Consider the following 18,566-nt stretch of genomic DNA (forward strand, 5'->3'; position numbering starts at 1 on the left):
AGTGTATACACAAAATGGACGAGACGAAAGATTCCAGCTTGCTAAAGAAGCAAATTGCTTTGATTCAAGCTGATACCAAGAGCTTGGAGGAGAGTGAGGTGAGTGGCACGCCCATCTTCACCGAGTCCGTGAGACGACATGGGAACAATGCGTCCACATCGAATGGGGAAATATTCACTCAGTACGGATTATTGGGAGGAGATGTTGCCAAGCTCCGTGCAAGCAGGGACCGCGAGCCAAACATTGAAAATGATCCGAGACTGTTCTACAACATCAAAGCCCCATCAAGCGTCTTCATTTGCGGCAGCCAGGGCTCGGGGAAAAGTCATACCCTGAGCTGCCTGCTTGAGAATTGCCTCATACCCACGGACGCAAATACCCTGCCGAGACCTCTCACTGGCATATTATTTCACTATGATCCCTTCTTTTCGGACAACAGGGGCGAACGCTGCGAAGCCGCCTCTATTTCTTCGCACGCGGATGTCAAAGTCCGCGTCTTGTGCCCACCAACAAACGTGGAACAAATCAAGGTAAGTGAGAGTACAATCTGACGAAAGAGAGACCATAGAAGTCATGTTCTAATCACGCGCAGAAACTATACCAATCGCTCCCGAATGTTGAAGTTGAGGAGCTTCGAATCAGCCAGCGAGATCTAAATACCAAACGAATGCTAGACCTCATGGCAGTTAGCTCTATTCAGGGAGGAACTATGCCACTGTATCTGCATATTGTGACTCGCATTCTCAGAGAACTCAGAATTGAGCAACAGAAAAAAGGCGGCCACTTTAATTACAGAGCGTTCCGAAAGGCCATTGCGGCAGAAGAACTCCACTCAGGGCAGTCAGGACCTCTTGAACAGAGGCTCGACACTCTGGAAAGTTTCATGGCGGAGGAGGACGTTGCCGAAAGCAAGATACCTGGCGTTACTTCTTACAAGCCCAAGGGCATGAAGTCCATGTTTGACCACAACGAATTTAAAAGGACAGCCACCACATGGGAACCAAAGGTAGGAGATGACGTTGCTGATATAAAGGATCCTCTTACACTAACTATGATACCTGTTACTAGGCTGGGCAGTTGACTATTGTTGACTTGTCATGTCCCTGCGTCACCCCCGAGTCTGCGTGCTTGTTGTTCAATATCTGTCTAAACTTGTTTCTGGAGCAGCCTTCGGATGGCATTGGACGAGTGATTGCCCTTGACGAAGCGCATAAATACATGACGGAAAGCGCCGAGAGTCAGACCCTCACCGACTCACTCTTGTCGACTATCCGTCTCCAGAGGCATCTTGGCGCACGCATAGTTATTGCAACTCAGGAGCCAACCATCTCCCCCAAGCTTCTGGACCTCTGTTCGGTCACAATTGTGCATCGTTTCACGTCTCCAAATTGGCTGGACAGCCTTGGAAACCATCTGGCAGGGGCGACACCAGGCTGGAAAACCGGCACAGAAGGAGAAGAGCAATCTGGGAACAGCAGCGCAGAAAGAATGGCTGAGCTCCTGGGCCGCATCGTCTCACTTCGCCAAGGCGAAGCTCTGTTGTTCTGTCCCAGCGGTATTGTTGGTGTTGGGACGCCCCAAAAGACTGATGGTATTGATGGAATGGCAGATGAGTTTGCGAAATGGAGTCTTGAGCAGGACCGTTCTGGTACGTATTCTGATTATGGCAACGGCCTCATCTATTTGGGCCAAGGGATCATGAAGATTCGAGTCAGAGAGCGAATCACAGAAGACGGAGGCAAGAGTGTCATGGCCGGTTAGTATGGAGGAGATACAAAGCCATGTAAGAAAGAAGGTTGCGACGGAGATGTTGTCCGTAGGAGAAGTTGCTCCTGTGAGGGATGGTCTTAAACGATGCTGTAGGTTCGTATCATATGAAGAGATAGAAATGAAAAGTCAGCCAAGTTAGATCTGCTAGTAGAATAATATTTCACACTGTTCGCCTCATATACTTTATTGCCAAACTACTTGCATGAAACCATTGATATGGCTTGAGCCTGCTTCAAGCCACCACCATGCGACATGGCGTCTGGTGGACATTTTTTACACGGCTCACAAAAACCCGCGGCCCAGTCCCCCGGAGTTTCCTTGTAATGAACTTGGTTGATTTGTGGAATCGGATCAATGAGGTCATTATCGTCGAGCGTGTTCAAACCCGCCACAAGGCAGACAGCTCAATGCTTGACACTCCGGCCCACGGTTTGACTGCCGGATATCGCGGTTTGCGAAGCCATTCAACTTCTGACGGGCACATTTAATTGATGAAGTGTGCAGCTGACAAGCTGTCAGATTATACGGGGTAGCATTTCACCACCCAAGTGATTGATTGGCAGCTAGCTTTTCGCACCCTTGGCCGATGCAATGCAAGATGTTAGCGCAGGTCGGCGCCGGGTACGAACCAGACTTTATCGTGTAAATGGAAAAGCAAAAACGCACAGGACAGTACTTGACAGGTTGCAGAGAGACAATTGGCGCTTGCCCGGCGTTGGGCAGCTCGTATTTGATGCCGGCCACCGCGACGCACAAGCTCCGCCCTCTCATGTCGTGGCACTCAAAGGCGACGTCACTGTTATTCACGATGAAGAAATCTTCACCGAGAAACTTCATTCTCGTCTTCAAAGTGACGCAGCCTCTGAAAAAAATATAGAAGAAGGGGTAGTCGCCTCTCAGAAGAATACTCTTCACTCACCAGTCTCCGTCTCCTCCACTAGACACCGGCCAGCAATCACCCAGCCTCAAAGTCCATCAACATTTCCCCAGACGCCATCAAAATGAAAAAGGTGCTCCTTGCTCTCGGTTTCCTGGGACTGGCTTCAGCCTCCCCCATTGAATCGGCGTGGCCTGAAACCACCCACGCCAGAGGCTTCCGTCTCGTCGTCAACGTCACGGATCTTTCCCGCGACTTCAACCCGCCAGTTCACAACACGTACATTACCGGCGTCCACTACGGCGCGATGACGGATGCCGTCGTTCCCGACCAGGACTTCAAGATTGCCCGCATCTTCTTTGTCAATGGAACCCAGGAAGAGGCCGACGCCGACACGGCTACCACCATCTGGGCCGACTGGGACATCTACGAAAGCTGGAAGCGCAGCCTGGAGCTGGGATCAGAGACGCTCTCCGAGGTGCTCATGTCGGGTGGAGATGGTGAGAAGGGAATCGGCATTAGACACTACAAGAGCCCGTTCGCCTTCCTCACCCCGGAGACGTATGTCGCTTGTCGCCAGGTGCTCCCGATTGGGGGTGAACAAGTTGTCATCAAGCAAGCCAAGACTACTTTCCCGCCCAACGGCTCGCCTAACCACAATATTCCCAAGGACTGCGCTCCTGTCCGTCTTCTTTCCGAATGCGCTGAGCTGCTTCCTCTTTCTCCCCGTGCTCGGTTTGACTATCGGTTTGCAGTTCAGTCTCAGTGCTACAAGAACGTCACTGGTATTGACTGGACAAAGTACCAGTCGTGATTTTCCAACGGGTCGGACATTGGTTTGCGTCGGATAAAAGAGTTACTTGGTTCATACAGGCAGATGACATGAGGCTAGTTTTGCATGGCCATTGTCCATTCGGTGGAGAGCTAGGTAGAGACTTGGGAGGAACAGATGGCTGACTATGGTGCTGACGCGGTAATGACTGTTCAGTTTACCATAACGAGTGTGAAGAAACTTGGGGTAGATTGCCTAGGTGCAAGTGTTGGCACTCGGTGGTAGTTGGAAACTGTAGACTTTGTTTTCTCAAGTATGAGTTATTAGGACATCTGGCTACACGTCATGAATACAATAATATGTAAGAACTTCTCTACACTGATAATTTGTTGAGTAATCTTTTTTTTCTCGAGTACTACTCCGTTTTACTAGGTAGGGTCAGCAGATGAGCAAAACATGCAAAAGGATCGGCTCCAAGGACCCTCGTTGTAGGTCAATTATAAAATAGCGCAAGTATTTAAAACAGGGCAACGGAGGCTTTCCTTCTTTTGCTACACTGATACCAAAAATGCTCCATTTACGAGAAGCGGCTGAGGCAACGAAGGATAAAGGGACTGATAACATAATCTCACCAACAAGAAAGGCACAATGAGTTGCGTTTAATCTCGAAAACTTTATTCATCGAAATATGTAAACTAGTACATTTTCACATTTCTTTCCCCAGCACAACCAGCGTCAATCCGAGTAGTTTTGACCTTGTATCCGTCAAGCAGTAGCGTCGTGTGTTGAAACTGAGATGACTGTGTACGTGGGTACTGGGTAGCTCACACCCTCTTCATTGACCAGTTGCCGAGGAGCATTTCGAGAGAAAACAGCCAGAGGCTTGGGGACGGCCTCATTCATCATTTCAAAGAGACGAATCCCGAGGCTGCAGTCCAAAAGCTACGGTTGCTTGCCTGCGTTGCTTCTCGATGACGCCAAACACAGGCAAACCTCCGCTTTACTCAAGGGAACAATCCCCCAACCGGCATCCACGACATAACGACGACTGGTGTTTAACCTGGCGTCTGCAACCACAATCGCATGAACATCGATACCATGATGGTGCCCGATGATGACGAGGGTTGGTGTCGACCGATTCCGAGTGGTCATCAACCGGAGCTGATTCAACAGGTCCAGACGGCATTTTCAAGGCTGAATAGTACGCTAGTAGGTATTTCTATATTGCCGTGTTGTTAAATATCGGTTTTGTGCGAAGCGTCGTGGATGTCTTGGGTTGTTGTCTGAGAGGCTGGGTGCTTGATATTGTTTGAGGACTGATAAGGACGACAGCAAGGGGAAGATGGCCATGGGAAGATGGGAGAATTTATGCATTTTTCTGGACTGCAACCTTGTTGAGAGATTTTTGATAAACACAATGTATGTCACTGAACAGCATGCAAACGCCGAGTGCCCAGCGCAGCGTTGTCTTGCATCACAACCCGGACAGGCAGTCACAAGACGAGGATGAGATTCTTTGCTCAGTTTTCACTAGCAAGGCCATGCAGCTGAGGTTTGTTCATTCGAGGCTCACAGTGGAATTGCTAAAAGCATTCGAGCTGAACTAGTCGCATTATGCGTGGCTAATGCGTTCATACCATAGTCGTAGTGACTCGTCAATAATGCCTTTGACCCTTTCAGAACTCAGTTTCTCTGCGCGGTCAAATGTGTATAGTCCGTTCGCCTCTTGTTCGATATCAGTCCTAGTCATAATCAGCCTTTGATCGTCGCCCACACACACAAACAAGTAACGGCCAACTTACAACTGCGTATAGACAAAGGCGCAACAATGCCCGCCGTCGGTTACACCACGTACTAATTTCTCAAACCTAGCCAAAAAGTCCGCCGAGTTGCTCGCGGTTGTGTAACCCCAGTCGCGGACATTCTCCCCACTATCCTTGGCTCTCGCGATATTGACACCGCCAAACTCAGTGCACATGATGGGCGTTCCAGGGACGTGCTGTGCACCTTTGTCTAGACCTTTGATAGCGGGGACAAATAGATGACGGCCCGCCTTCTTGTCCAGTATGGCATCTAAGCTGGCACATGTCTTGGCGAGCTCTGGCCCGTCGCTATAGTCGTGGAAGGTTGTGAGATCTGTGTGGACGTGCTCCCACCCGCAGTTATCGTTGATGCTGCGCGTTGAATCCAGAGACCTGCGTGCGGCCCCCAAGTTAGCCATCGGGAAATGACACATGTGCTCGTCATGCTGTGTTTTACCTTGTCAGGAAATACAGCGCTCGGATGTGATTGCGCTGCTCAACACTATCCTGAAGCGACGTGTACGCCCAGCTCTCATTCACCGGCGTCCAAGTCACAACCGAGGGATGATTTATGGCCAACTTGACCGACTCCACCCACTCTTGGTTGAAGCGGTCGATGTATTCGCGGCTGAATTGGTAGGCGTTTGCCATCTCGGCCCAGACGAGGTAACCGAGTTTGTCGGCAAAGTAGTAGAACAGCGGCCCTTCAACCTTTTGATGCTTTCTGCAGCCATTGAAGCCCATTTTCTTGGCCAGCTCGATATCGTGCTTGATTTCGGCCGACGAGCCCGTCATGAAGGTCTCTGGCCAGTAGCCCTGGTCGAGACAAAGAGCTTGGAAATAAGGTTTCCCATTGAGTCGCCAATAGCCATCTCCGGCTTGCCATTCTATGGATCGCATTCCCGTTGATGTATTGACCGTTTCCAAGACATTTCCGGTTGATGGATCGATAAGATTGATGGTAATGCCATAGAGTAGCGGGTGCTCTGGAGACCACAGTGCGACTCCGTCTTTCCAGCACAATGGATTTTGCAATGAATCTGTGTCAATGGTGCCTGGCAAGATGCTGGACTTTTGGTTCTCGGACATGCGCATCTTGAGTTCGACATCGACAGACTCTTTGTCATTCGGCAGGGCCATAGGCCCCGACTTGGAGACCGAGACGCCCCCGAACCAACTTTCCATCTCGATGCTGTAGTTCCGGCCGACTCTTCGACCAAGCACGGCAACGTGGCAGTACAGAATCCCCGAATCAATGTCATTAGATCGAAGAACAGTTCCACGGGAGCTGTCAGCAATCCTCGCCCGAGGAGCAACCTCCAGCCAGACCGACTGCCAGATACCACCCGAGGGAGTGTAAAAGATGCTCTCCGGCTTCGCCCCCCAGTACTGCTTCCCACGCGGCTGGGTCAAATCATACGCAGAGTCATAGACCCGGATCGTGATCCGATGCGGACCGGCCCCGGCTTGATCGACAGCGTCGGTAACGTCAACGTCAAACGGGACATGGCCGCCGCGATGCCCCCCGACTTCACGACCATTCACCCACACGCGGGCTTCGTAATCGACGGCCCCGAATCGTAACAAGAGCCTGTCTCCGCGGTCCTTTTCTTGGCTTGACCGCAGGTCGGTGACGGAGCGCTCGTACCACAATACTTGATGGACGCCGCGGTCATTGATCCCCGAAGCAGGGCACTGGAATACATATGGGACCTGGATCTGTCGCTTGCGGTTGATAATGGCCGAGTTTCTGGACAAGGCGTTGCCCGGCAGGAGTTCTTGGGTGCCCGCAGCGATGCGTTGCGTGATGCTGTCGCTTTCGCCGCCGAGGCCATCGTTGCTGGCGGCGCCGACAGCTTCCACCGCAATCTCGCTGGGAAGGCCTGCATCTTGCCAGCGCTTCTGTAGCCCTACATCGCCGTCGTCAAAAATGAAGTCCCAAGCGCCGTTGAGCGATTCCCAGTGCAGACCGGCTCGCACAAAGTCTGGGCGGGGATAAGAGGCGTCTGCCATTTTCGCACGGTGGAGGTCTGCAGGAACAAGCGCACGTGCTACAAAATGGATAAATCAATTTTGGTCTTCTTTTGGATTTGGGTCATGTAGCTGGAATTTTTTAAAGATGTACAATTACACATTGCATCTTTCAACATGAAGGGAGCTGGTTGCGCGTCATTTTTCGGTTCGAAACAGGTCGTGGAGACGAGTTATTATTATTCCTGGCTATACGTCGATCACAACCATAGGAGGTGAAGGATGGACAACGTGGGGTGGTGGACAATGTATACCTGTCCAAAGGAGATCACTGTAAGATCTATCCTATGCTATCAAGGTATAACAAGGCCAGTTGAAATAGAACACTAGCTCTTCATACGAGATCCATTGGCCAAGGTCCTACCCTACGCTCGAAAGCTCTGAAGCTTTCTGAAATTGTGGAGGCAAGTTGGCATGCTCCTTTCAATCAGCAACATGCGGTCCACAATAGTCCACTCGCGCTGAGGGGATGACGTCCTCGCGGGGGAGAAGCTTCTGTTTCGTCTGTAGATGTATAGCAGAAGGTCTTGTGAAGAAATCTCTGACTCGAGGCCACAGTCTTTTGAAAAAGCCCGCAATCTCTGACCCAAAGCCGAAATCTCTCGACATATCCGTCGCCTCACTGCAGCTCAGCAATAATTGACTCGACTCATGTCACACAAGGTTTGCCAAGGCCCCCTCTGTACAAAAGACTTTGATGGTTGCAGCAGCACTGGACTCGACGTCAGTAGAGCCACCCAAGCTCTCCGCCACGCCATGGAACCATGGACGCCGATAACGTTAACCTCGAGGGCCCGCCGCCACTGCCACTGTTACTGCCACGGTTACCGCTACTCCTTAAACAACACTGCCTGCATTGTCATGGCCCGAATGCCGAGACTTTGATGTGGGGATGGATGGTTCCTCGGCGCCGGGATTAAGAACGGGCAGTGTGCAAATCACGATTAGCGAAAACTGCTCGTCCACATTGGCGGGGTCAACGGATGCAAGGGTTTGCTCTGGGTAACGGCTTGCCCATGGTGACGGTTGGTTGATACTCAAGCTGATGGCACGACTGACACCCACCGAGATATGATATTCTCCGAAGCTGACAGCAATATACGAGCTACTCGTTTCAGCTAGCAGCGCAAGTATGTTGAATAGATTTTGCTTTTACCCACCTAACATGCAGGTGAGCTGCTGGCTGCAGTACGACACCGTCGAACAAAGAATTAGCTCTTCTGGGCCTCGAAAGACTGGCGGTGGAACAGGGATACAGGCGTTTCAATCCATCAATGAGGGAATCCACTCACAGCATGTACCACCGTCAATTGCTCGGGGCGCTCATCCATTTTACTCGGGGCGCTCACGCCCTAATTTTTCTGCGGTCAACCCCGCTACCAGACCCCATAATACATTCTTAGTATGAATGCATGGCAGCTTTACTTAATACTAAAAAGCTCTATTAAAAATCAACGGATTTTTGAATAAAGCTATAGCCGTACGAATTTTTTAGCGGGTAATAGCGTTTTTTCTTCTTTAACACCACAAAGAAAAAGTCCAGTCTAAAAGTGTACAGTAGCTTAAAAAAATCATGTAAATTACACAAGCACCTTATCATTAATTGGGGGCATTTACTGCCATGCATTTGAACTGAAAATGTACTGTGGGGTCTGGAATCAGGGCCGCTAGACCAAAATTGGGGCGTGGTGGGGTATTGAGCGCCCCGAGTAAAATGGATGAGCGCCCCGAGCAATTGACGTACCACCCGTCGAAGCCATGATCCGAGGTCCAGATCGGACTCTCGGTGCGTTATTCACAAGTCAATAGCAAATCACCGGTGCATCTGCGTATGTACAACGACTCGTGATGCAGAGGCCCATCGTACGAGCACATGCAACCAACCCGAGCTGTCAACCGTCAACCGTCAAAGAACGTAAACAGAGGGAAAATAAGCACGCAGCTGACATGTAGGTTGCGTTGGACAATTCGTACGCCGATGATGACTCTTCTCCATGTTTTGTTGCAGCCGACCCTTGCGTTGAGCGGCTTGATAGTTACCACTCAGCCGCGTATACGGACCAACTAACGGGTTGCCGGCGTGGGAAGTGGAATACGAGATTCTAGTGCTGGGTCGATGCAGATCTCATTGGACCCCCAAAGTTTAACTGGCCGATTCACGAACGGCAACGATGGGCATTATCTGGGCTTGTCCGATGCCCGCTGCTTGGCTCACGACCGTGCGCTGCCCCATTCTCCTCCGCCTCGCTCTTGAAAGATGCCGGGCGGCCGGTGCTGGAATTCCTGGGCCCCGACGGCATGGTCCCTTTGTCAGAACTGTTTTCGTCCGTCCATGTCTGCTCGACCCAGCTGGCTGGTGGTTCATGCGCTGGCAGAAGATTAACTGTCACTCGTCTTGTCTTTGTTTTTGTCGTGGTGAGATTGCAATGTCTCAGTTGTCGACGCGGTGAAGCGCTCGTGACCACAGCAAAGTGCAAAAACCTAACCAGATTGTCAATTGATCATTATTACGCTGCGGTACGGAGTATTGACACAATGGAAAACGGTGATTTGCAATGACACAGCCCTTTGCGCTGCTGCAACGCGCATGGGTGGCGGCAAGGGACCGACGTTGGCGCCGTCATGAGCCGGCATTCGGGCTCGTCAGGTTGCAGGGGCTCTTCGATGTTGCCGTGGCGGCTGGTCGGTCAATAGGCCCCGTATTGTATGTATAATAGTGTACTCCGTATTGTTCAGGGAAACAATGCATGAAAACTCAATGTTTGCTGCGGAGTGGGATGGCCTTCAGCTCCTGTCAGCCGTCGTCGTCCTCGTGAGTCGTCGTCCTCGTCGCCGCCCTCCGCCTCCCCGTCATCAGCCGTTGAGAGGCAAAAGGACTTGACGCTAACCTATTATCCGCTTAGTGCCAGCTGGCTGCCTGCTGCTCTGTAGTTGCTTCGGCAAATACGAACTCGGTGCTACGTCATTTGCTTGGCCGACGTCTGGCAGCTTTCACTTGCTTCACTTTGTCCATGTTGTTCCCGACATCACCATCACCAGCTTCAAGGGTCAATACCCCATCAGTTGGTTGGTTGCCACACACACACACACACACAGACCATCCCACCAGTCTAACCTGACCGATTCGGTGTTTCTCTGCATCATTGGAAGGAACAAAGCTATCTTTGGCTCTCGGCCAACGGGCCAGACAGTAATCTCAACCCGGCTCGGCTGCTTTTGATAACCCGGCCAGCACATTGTTGCTCCGGCTATAAGTATGTTGCGAGATCCCTTTCCCAAATGTAAAGAATAGAGACATCATCTCACAAGACGCAACAACAAACAATCTCATCTGCTCAAACTTTCTTCCGAAAAAGTCTTTGCTACCATCTCTCTTCTCCCTCCCCAAAATCAAGCAACAACATTATCAAAATGTTCAACCTTCTCACATCTCTGCTCTTGGCCGGCGCTGCCCTTGCCGCCCCATCAACCCTGGACTCCCGCGCCGCCGATACATGCACCGACAAGTCGAGACAGACCAAACACTGGACTGTCAAGGATTTTGACTTCCATGCTTCTTACATCTTTACCACCCCTGCCCATCAGAACTCCTGGGGTTACGTCAACTTCACTCTGGAGAACCCCAACGTTGCTTTCAAGCCCCAGTGCTCGGCCTCCTCCGGCCAGCTGAGTGATTTCTTCTACGGCAACCTCATCTACAAGTGCACCCAGCCCGTATCCGGAGTCCCTGCTACCTTTACCTTCTCGTGGCCCCAGAAGGAGCTCAAGGTCAACCAGACCTGGACGTGCCCTCAAGAGGGCAGCCGCTTCTATGCTCAGGGCGGTTCCAAGCTCAACTTGACCTGCGCCGATAACACCTGGCAGAACCCTGACTGGAAGATGGGCCAGATATATTCTTCTCGCACCATCAGCTGCAACCACGTTAATGCTCCGGTTCCTATCCAGGCCATCCAGGCCGTTCGTTAAGCGACTCTGGAACTCTCTGTTGGCTCGCTGGCATAATGAAACGAAAAAAAGGCAAAACCCCTCTTGGAAATTGTGGCATTGGACTGCCAATTTATGGACTACTGCATTTTATTCTATACCGTTTGCATACGACGGCGCATACGTAATGTATATTTTGGAAGATTTGATTTTGGATTGGGCAGTCGAGAAGAAGTAAGACGGCTGTCGTGGAGTTTGTAACAGGATTGACATGATGGATGTTGGGGAAAAAAAAGCCACGGCAGAATCACGCTATTGCATGACACTCATTACCACTGGATACTCCCTTTTTTGAAACAATATGATACCGATGATAGACCGGGAAGGCTGGAGTAGTTGGGCCAAATTTTAGTAATGCTTACGGCTGATGGCCATACAATATACAATCCATGTTCAATGAGATGCCTGCTCGCGAGTCGTGAAGCCTGTCAGGAGATGCAATTGCGTGACGGAGCCATGTGAGCCTTTATTGCATTCATGGGTGACGGGCTGAAGTGAGGCAGGCCCGAGATATCGCTCGCATTTATACATCACGCCATTGGTGAAAAGACGCCAGGACTCCACGAGAACCACGGACGATGCCGGCCCAGGGATGCTCGAGGGGCGGCTCAGGGGCCGATTTTACAGCAGCGAGAACCGAGAACAGGCCGTAGTTGATGATAGAGATGGCAGTTGATGGTGGCTTAGTCGACACGGGATTTTATACACACCACAAGTGGCAAGTGTTGGCGTGGCCGAGCTTGCGAGGTATCACCAAAATAAACCTTGTGCTCCAACCCAGACACCACGTGCCACCTCCATGTAGGTTACCAGCGCATCGAAACTCAACTGAACCTGCTCAACATCGATCGCAGCCATCTCTCCACCACTCCCGTCACCACAAAAGCCCCGAATATTCCATCACGACGCCACCACCACCACTCCCATGCGCACCCGCAGCTTAAAAAAGCAAAAGGCCCAAGTCAATGCTTAAATCAGACCAGGTTCAAGTTCAGTCCCGGCCCATTCTAAGTTAGTCCCCGAACCGCCTGATTGGCCCGTGTTTCCCAAAACAGGCGGCTTTGTCGATCGCGTCATCGCAGCTAGTGCCGAAAAAAAAAGCAAATACTCCATTTTTTTTTTTCATGCAAGAGTCTCCTCACCTTGGGTGAAATCTACTGCGGACAAGAGAGAACAAATTTTACAGACGCGATTTAGCAGACGAATTTCCAGAGCTGCACAATAAAGGTATCGGCTGAGTAAGAATGTAGTCGCAGCCTGGCATGACGACACATCTAAACACGTGAGGCGTGAAGCAAAGAACCAATCTGCATTCCAGGCCTAGAAAAAACGTCAACCAAGGGGTGCGATGGCACCATTCTCGCGAGACCCGCCTAGGTGAGCAAAATGGGGCCAGGAGAAGCTCTAGACACAGCAATCGGTGCTTCTGATGGGCTTCTAGCTCTGCGACACCCGCTTCGGGTATCCACACTTCTGTTAGGACGACGATGAGGTGCTTGGGGACCTTTGGGAACTGACTCTTGGCCTCGTGCTGCGGCGGGCAAAGATTTTTCTTTAAATATGTCGATGGCGTAGCCGTCCGTCTGAAGCTGTCTCGTTCTCCATATTTTTTTATGTTGCATTGGTTCGTCTCTTCTGTTGCTGTCTTATATTTTATATTTGTTCCTTCTTATTTGGGTTCTCGTCGTCGATATAAAGCTTGGCATGTGTGACGACCCCATCGTCTGAATTGACGAAAGCCAATCCTACGAACAAAGATGGAACGCCTTGTTGGAGGCGCCCGCATCGAGGGCAAGGACACTGTCAAGGTGAATCCTAGCGATGCCAGCTCCGGGCCCGACACAGAGAATGGTATACTTGTTCCCCCTCGGCCCTAGAGTTGGCCGCTCTCACACCACCAAGGGCTTTCACACACGACTGACAGTTATGAAAAAAAAAATCAGGCCAACTCGAAATCGCCCGCGAAAACAAACGCCAGATAGGCATTCCTTCGGCCGCCCTGCTCATCTTCAACCGCATCATCGGTACCGGCATCTTCGCCACGCCGGCAACCATTCTTGCCCAATGTGGCTCCCCGGGCCTCTCGCTCATGATCTGGCTTGCGGGCATGCTCATCGCCGCCGCCGGAACAGCAGTGTATATGGAGTTTGGCACAGGACTGCCCCGCAACGGTGGTGAGAAGAATTACCTCGAATTCGTGTACCGCAGGCCCAAGTTCCTCACCACGTGTCTGTACACTGGCTATGTGATCCTCCTGGGGTGGGCGGCGGGCAACTCTGTCATCTTTGGAGAGTACATCCTGCACGCCGCGCAGGTCAATGTGACGCGGTGGAACCAGCGAGGCATCGCGCTGGCATGTCTGACGACTGCCTTCTTGATCCACGGGACGGCGTTGAAATGGGGAATCCGACTGCAGAATTTCTTGGGTATCTTGAAGATCCTCGTCATTGTCATCATCGTCATATCCCCGTTGGTCAATCTCAAAAAGGTGAGGGAGAATCACAACTTCTCCAAGCCGTTCGAGGGCACGACCGGCAGTGCGTACGGCATCGTCACGGCGCTGTACAACGTCATTTGGAGCTATGTCGGCTACAGCAACGCCAACTACGCCCTCAGCGAGACCAAGAACCCGGCCAGGACGCTCAAGTTTGCCGCCCCGCTGGCCCTCGGCATCATTTCCGTCCTGTACATGCTCGCAAACGTGGCCTACTTTGCGGCTGTTTCGAAGGAGGAGATGCTGGAATCGAAGCGCCTGGTGGCGGCCTCGCTCTTCCGCAACATGTTTGGAGAGTCTGCTGAGCGGGCCCTGTCCGTCTTTGTTGCTCTGTCTGCGTTCGGCAACGTCCTGAGCGTCATCTTCTCCCAGGGCCGACTGGTCCAGGAACTCGGGCGCGAGGGTGTCCTCCCCTTCTCGCGCTTCTGGGCGAGCAACCGCCCCTTCAACGCCCCTCTCGCCGGTCTCTTTGAGCACTGGCTCGTCACGGCGATTACGATTCTGGCCCCCCCGTCTGGCGACGCGTACAACTTTGTGCTCAACCTCATTTCGTACCCGCTTGCCATCATCAACACGTTTGTCGCGGGCGGACTGATCCATCTGTACCGCAACCGTGCCGCGAGGAACTGGAATCCTCCCCTCAAAGCAACCCTCCCTGTGGCCGTCTTTTTCCTCCTCAGCAACATTTACTTGGTCGTGGCTCCGTTTGTGCCTCCCGAGGACGGGCAGAGTGTATACGAGAGTCTGCCATACTGGATCCACTGTGTTGTCGGCTTTGGTGTGATTCTGGCCGGAGGCGTGTATTGGTTAATCTGGGCTGTTATCCTCCCCAAGATCGGCAGGTACGAGCTTGTGCGGGAGACGGTCGTTGATGACATTGATGGATGGGAAAGGAGTTACTTCTTTACCCGGCCGCTGGGAGAGCGGACCAAGGATACCCAGGATCCTAATGATTCTCACTGATTGGTCGATGTATTCTTTTTCAACATGAGACTAGTAATTCAACATAGCGATGCAATTGATATTTTTTTTGATACCACATTTTTAGCTTGGCATTTGTTGACTCGGGCGAGTGTGACAATGTATACCTAGGTACCTAGGTATATGCTTAATCTCCTTACACTCGTATGCATACACTCAAAGGTACATATATCCCTATACACAGACATATGTACCTAGTAGATATGGACAATGCATCCTTTGGCCACGTGCTGAGGCGACATGTCGTGACTGCCTACCCTAGGTAGGTATCTTTTCACACCGCAACGCAAATGCGTTACAAACCAAGATCAAAACCGCCACTTACTCGGCTGAGCATCTGCTCAGCGTCTGAATCTGCATGAGACGAGATGAGGAGTGCAAACAACAACCCTGATCTGCGCCCGTAATGCCAGGACGGTTGACGGAAGCTATGCATTTGTGCCGTTGTTCCGAACGCCTGCCAAGACGGGCCATGGCCATCTACCTGATGCGAATGAACGAATAGTCCTCGATGACTTCAAATGGTAACTACTAAACGGCTCACAATGCTGTTCGGACTGGTCGGCAGAGCTCCACTGCATGCGCTTATGTCTCGTGCTTTCGGCAGTTTCTGCTCGACAGTTTCCACGATGGGTAATGCACCCTGCCACGATGATTCGACAACGAGGGCAGAGTTCCAATGCACGATATTTCCAGCAATCATATTTCGACATGGTCCCAGAAAAGACCCTGGGTTATTCTTCACCTACCCATTCAAGCAGGCGTTGAGGCAGGTCTGTCCGTACGGGGTCACATCAATTGATGACATGTCGGGAATTGGGCAAATGACGGAAACCGACTCGAACATGAGGTCGGACCCGACGCAAGGCTTATAAGATAAGCAGCCGGGAAAGTCTAAGACAAGATCCATTGTGGAGGATGCTTGTTTTCTTAGCCGAGACAAGATACAGCATCGCATACCAGTGCGTGAAGCTGCATCTTCCACGCCACATTGTCGCCATTTTTCGGGACCCGCACGGGGACGCATGGAGCTTGGAGATAAGATCGGCAGTCGAGCTTGGTGTGTGATTGTGTCTCGTGGCTTCACCTATCCTGGCTTCTTCCAGGCTGACCTCGCCTTATCCAATGCTGAGAGTGCTATGACGCTGACGAAGCTATGCCAGGCATCATAAGCTGCCTCCCCGCTTGCTCTAGGTTTGCAAGTGTCAAACCAAAACAGCCACCGGTGAAACATCATCATTATGAGGACAAGGCTATGATTGCGAGTGCCCACCGTGGGATCGGCCCTGCACACCTACCCTCCTGTCCTGACCTAGGCACCCTTGTGGGTTTGGTCCACGCAGCATCACACATGGCCACAAACACCATGGTATTGCCAGAGGAGCCCGAAACCTACCCTCATGATCGACGTTGGAAAATACCCAGCAACTAGGTACGTGCTTATGGGGTAGTAGGGAAAGCCGGCTAGTCTAGTCAAGTCCATTAGTCCTTCAACAGCAAATTATCTTATTCTTAGGTAATGCTAGCTTGATAGCTAGGGAAGTAAGGTTCGTACACTAGACATATATATATTCGGGGAATAACCGCACGCCACTGTGTCTGTCCTCTGGCCACGCTTGTTTTTTATGCGACAACCCTTCTCATTAATCTCCTAGAGATCGAATAAAGCCGGGCTTCCCACAAGTTGTCAAAACCGGTTTCTACCCCTGTCCCCCAGGTTCGTTCTTGGGGTCACCGCCTGTTGCCGTCTCGAATGCATATTATCCAACATGCGTTTCTCTGCTGCATTTTTCCTGGGGCTGGTCTCGGTGACAGCCGCGTTCCCGAGCCCATATTCTGATGAAGCAACAGGCGTCCCGCCTACCAAGGAGTCCTTTCGCAAGCGAGATAGCGAATGGAGCTATTTAATCAGGGGAGCTGATGTAAAGGCTACCCAAAACTACGGGGGCCATCTTGTCAACTATAAACTCCGTGCTAATGCAGTTGACCCAAGTAAACTTGGCGTCGACACGGTTAAGCAGTACACTGGATATCTCGATGACAACTCCACGGACAAGCATCTTTTCTATTGTAAGTCAACGTCTGATGAACTACCAGTATCTGTTAGCTAATTCTCATTTTGATCAAGGGTTCTTTGAATCTCGCAATGACCCTAAGAACGACCCTGTTATCCTATGGCTTACTGGAGGGCCTGGCTGTTCTTCCATGTCTGGTCTCTTCATGGAGCTTGGTCCCTCCCACATTGACAAGAACGGCAGCCTCGTCCGAAACAAATACTCCTGGAACAACAACGCCTCTGTGATCTTCTTAGATCAGCCCGTCAACACTGGCTTCTCCTACAGCAACGTTCCCGTCGACACCACAGCTGCTGCTTCTAAAGATGTCTACGCCTTGATGACCCTGTTTTTCGAGCAATTCCCCGAGTATTCCGAACAGGATTTCCACATTTCCGGTGAATCCTATGCCGGTCACTACATCCCAGTCTTTGCCTCTGAAATTTTATCTCACCCTGCTCGTAATATCAACCTCAAGAGCGTCTTGATTGGCAACGGCCTCACCGATCCCTACACCCAGTATGCCTCTTACAAGCCTATGGGCTGCGGGGAGGGGGGATATAAGCCTGTCCTCAATAATTATACTTGCCAGGCTATGGAGTATGCACTTCCTAAATGCCAGGAAGCGATCAAGGCCTGCTATAACGGAGAAGATGCCGCGTGTGTCAACGCGGGCGACGATTGCAATACCCCATTACTCGGTGCCTTTGGATCAACAGGCCTCAACGTTTACGACATCCGGAAAAAGTGTGTTGGAGGTAATCTCTGCTATGAAGAAATGAACTGGATTCAAGACTGGCTGAACAAAAAGGACGTTATGCAAGACCTTGGCGTCGAAGTTGCCAACTTCAGCACCTGCAACAACCACATTAACACTGCCTTTCGACAGGCCGGTGATTGGTTTCTTCCCATCCAGAAACACGTACCGGCACTTTTGGAAAAGATCCCGGTGCTCATCTATGCAGGCGACGTCGATTTCATCTGCAACTGGTTGGGCAACTATGCATGGACAAATGCTCTGCCGTGGCCGGGCCAGATCGACTTCAACGATGCCAGCATGATCGAGTTGCAAGCCCCTTCTGGAAAGGCCTATGGAAGCTTGAAGCACGCGCGGGGGTTTGCATTTCTACGAGTCTACAAGGCAGGGCACATGGTTCCATATGACCAGCCTGAAGGTGCTCTTGACTTTGTCAACCGCTGGGTAGGGGGCGAGTGGACCAACTAAAGCTTATGTATGCAGCCTGTGACGAAATATATTTAATTTTTCATACTGATACGTACATGCTAATTTACTACAGCACATTACACTATACCGCAGGACAGCTAGGTACCTGCTCCGGTTGAATACGCTTTCGCAACTTACTATACCATATAGCATTCTCTATGCCGCACAAAGTCTTTGACAAAGCAAGTTAGTACTTACAATAACATGGGGGACTTGCGGTATTAGAGAATTTTTCGCCCGTAAACGTATTCGTGTTTCACTTCGTGGCAGGCGCAGTTTTAACCGAGGAGTCTTAGCAATGCCGCATGAATAAATCGGAAGCAAGGCATCAAAAACTCATGAGTCATATTTCCTTCAAGCCGCGTGAGCTTTACCGAGACTCCCGTGCCGGGCAATGCATCAACTTTCGTTCCATCGGATGCACTCGTATTCGTATTCGCATGTGTGTTTTGCGTCCCTGTCTGTGTACAACAAGCTAATACCAGAGAATACTTGCAGCGTTCTCGTAGTAAATTCAAGAGATGTATATATATTCTTCTTGGATCTAGCGGAATCTCTTGAAAATTTCCGTGTCGT

The 18,566-nt window shown here is 51.1% G+C and overlaps 6 protein-coding genes across 7 annotated transcripts; 5 read left to right on the forward strand and 1 right to left on the reverse strand.

Annotated features, from left to right (window-relative positions):
• Positions 1 to 14: 14 nt before the first annotated feature.
• J3458_005402 (uncharacterized protein) lies at positions 15 to 1,761 on the forward strand (the record flags this gene model as incomplete). Its single annotated transcript, XM_007812424.2, has 3 exons — positions 15 to 530; positions 593 to 1,006; positions 1,069 to 1,761. 3 exons carry the CDS (start codon positions 15 to 17, stop codon positions 1,759 to 1,761), a joined length of 1,623 nt encoding a protein of 540 aa, XP_007810615.2.
• A 1,010-nt stretch (positions 1,762 to 2,771) lies between these two features.
• On the forward strand, positions 2,772 to 3,461 carry J3458_005403 (uncharacterized protein; the record flags this gene model as incomplete). The annotated part of the gene is made up of 1 exon (XM_007812425.2): positions 2,772 to 3,461. One exon carries the CDS (start codon positions 2,772 to 2,774, stop codon positions 3,459 to 3,461), a length of 690 nt encoding a protein of 229 aa, XP_007810616.2.
• A 615-nt stretch (positions 3,462 to 4,076) lies between these two features.
• On the reverse strand, positions 4,077 to 7,380 carry J3458_005404 (uncharacterized protein). The gene is made up of 3 exons (XM_066118784.1): positions 5,679 to 7,380; positions 5,222 to 5,614; positions 4,077 to 5,161 (listed from the first exon to the last, which is right to left on the reverse strand). Exons 1-3 carry the CDS (start codon positions 7,232 to 7,234, stop codon positions 5,032 to 5,034), a joined length of 2,079 nt encoding a protein of 692 aa, XP_065976305.1. The 5' UTR covers positions 7,235 to 7,380; the 3' UTR covers positions 4,077 to 5,031.
• Positions 7,381 to 10,663: 3,283 nt separating this feature from the next.
• On the forward strand, positions 10,664 to 11,218 carry J3458_005405 (uncharacterized protein; the record flags this gene model as incomplete). Its single annotated transcript, XM_007812427.2, has 1 exon — positions 10,664 to 11,218. The coding sequence occupies one exon, from the start codon at positions 10,664 to 10,666 to the stop codon at positions 11,216 to 11,218; it is 555 nt and encodes a 184-aa protein (XP_007810618.2).
• Positions 11,219 to 12,733: 1,515 nt separating this feature from the next.
• MUP1_1 (methionine permease) lies at positions 12,734 to 14,757 on the forward strand. Its single transcript, XM_066118785.1, has one exon. The coding sequence runs from the start codon at positions 13,326 to 13,328 to the stop codon at positions 14,691 to 14,693; it is 1,368 nt and encodes a 455-aa protein (XP_065976306.1). The 5' UTR covers positions 12,734 to 13,325; the 3' UTR covers positions 14,694 to 14,757.
• A 331-nt stretch (positions 14,758 to 15,088) lies between these two features.
• On the forward strand, positions 15,089 to 18,277 carry CPY1_1 (carboxypeptidase C). Of its 2 annotated transcripts, XM_007812429.2 has the most exons (3): positions 15,089 to 16,781; positions 16,840 to 17,997; positions 18,064 to 18,277. In XM_007812429.2, the coding sequence occupies exons 1-2, from the start codon at positions 16,481 to 16,483 to the stop codon at positions 17,988 to 17,990; spliced, it is 1,452 nt and encodes a 483-aa protein (XP_007810620.1). In that variant the 5' UTR covers positions 15,089 to 16,480; the 3' UTR covers positions 17,991 to 17,997; positions 18,064 to 18,277. The 2 variants fall into 2 exon arrangements, with proteins under 2 accessions (XP_007810620.1, XP_065976307.1); XM_066118786.1 differs by having other exon boundaries at positions 15,089 to 18,277.
• The last annotated feature ends 289 nt before the right edge of the window (positions 18,278 to 18,566 follow it).

This window comes from Metarhizium acridum (genome assembly GCF_019434415.1).
Source record: "Metarhizium acridum strain ARSEF 324 chromosome Unknown scaffold_31, whole genome shotgun sequence".
Classification (NCBI taxonomy): domain Eukaryota; kingdom Fungi; phylum Ascomycota; class Sordariomycetes; order Hypocreales; family Clavicipitaceae; genus Metarhizium; species Metarhizium acridum.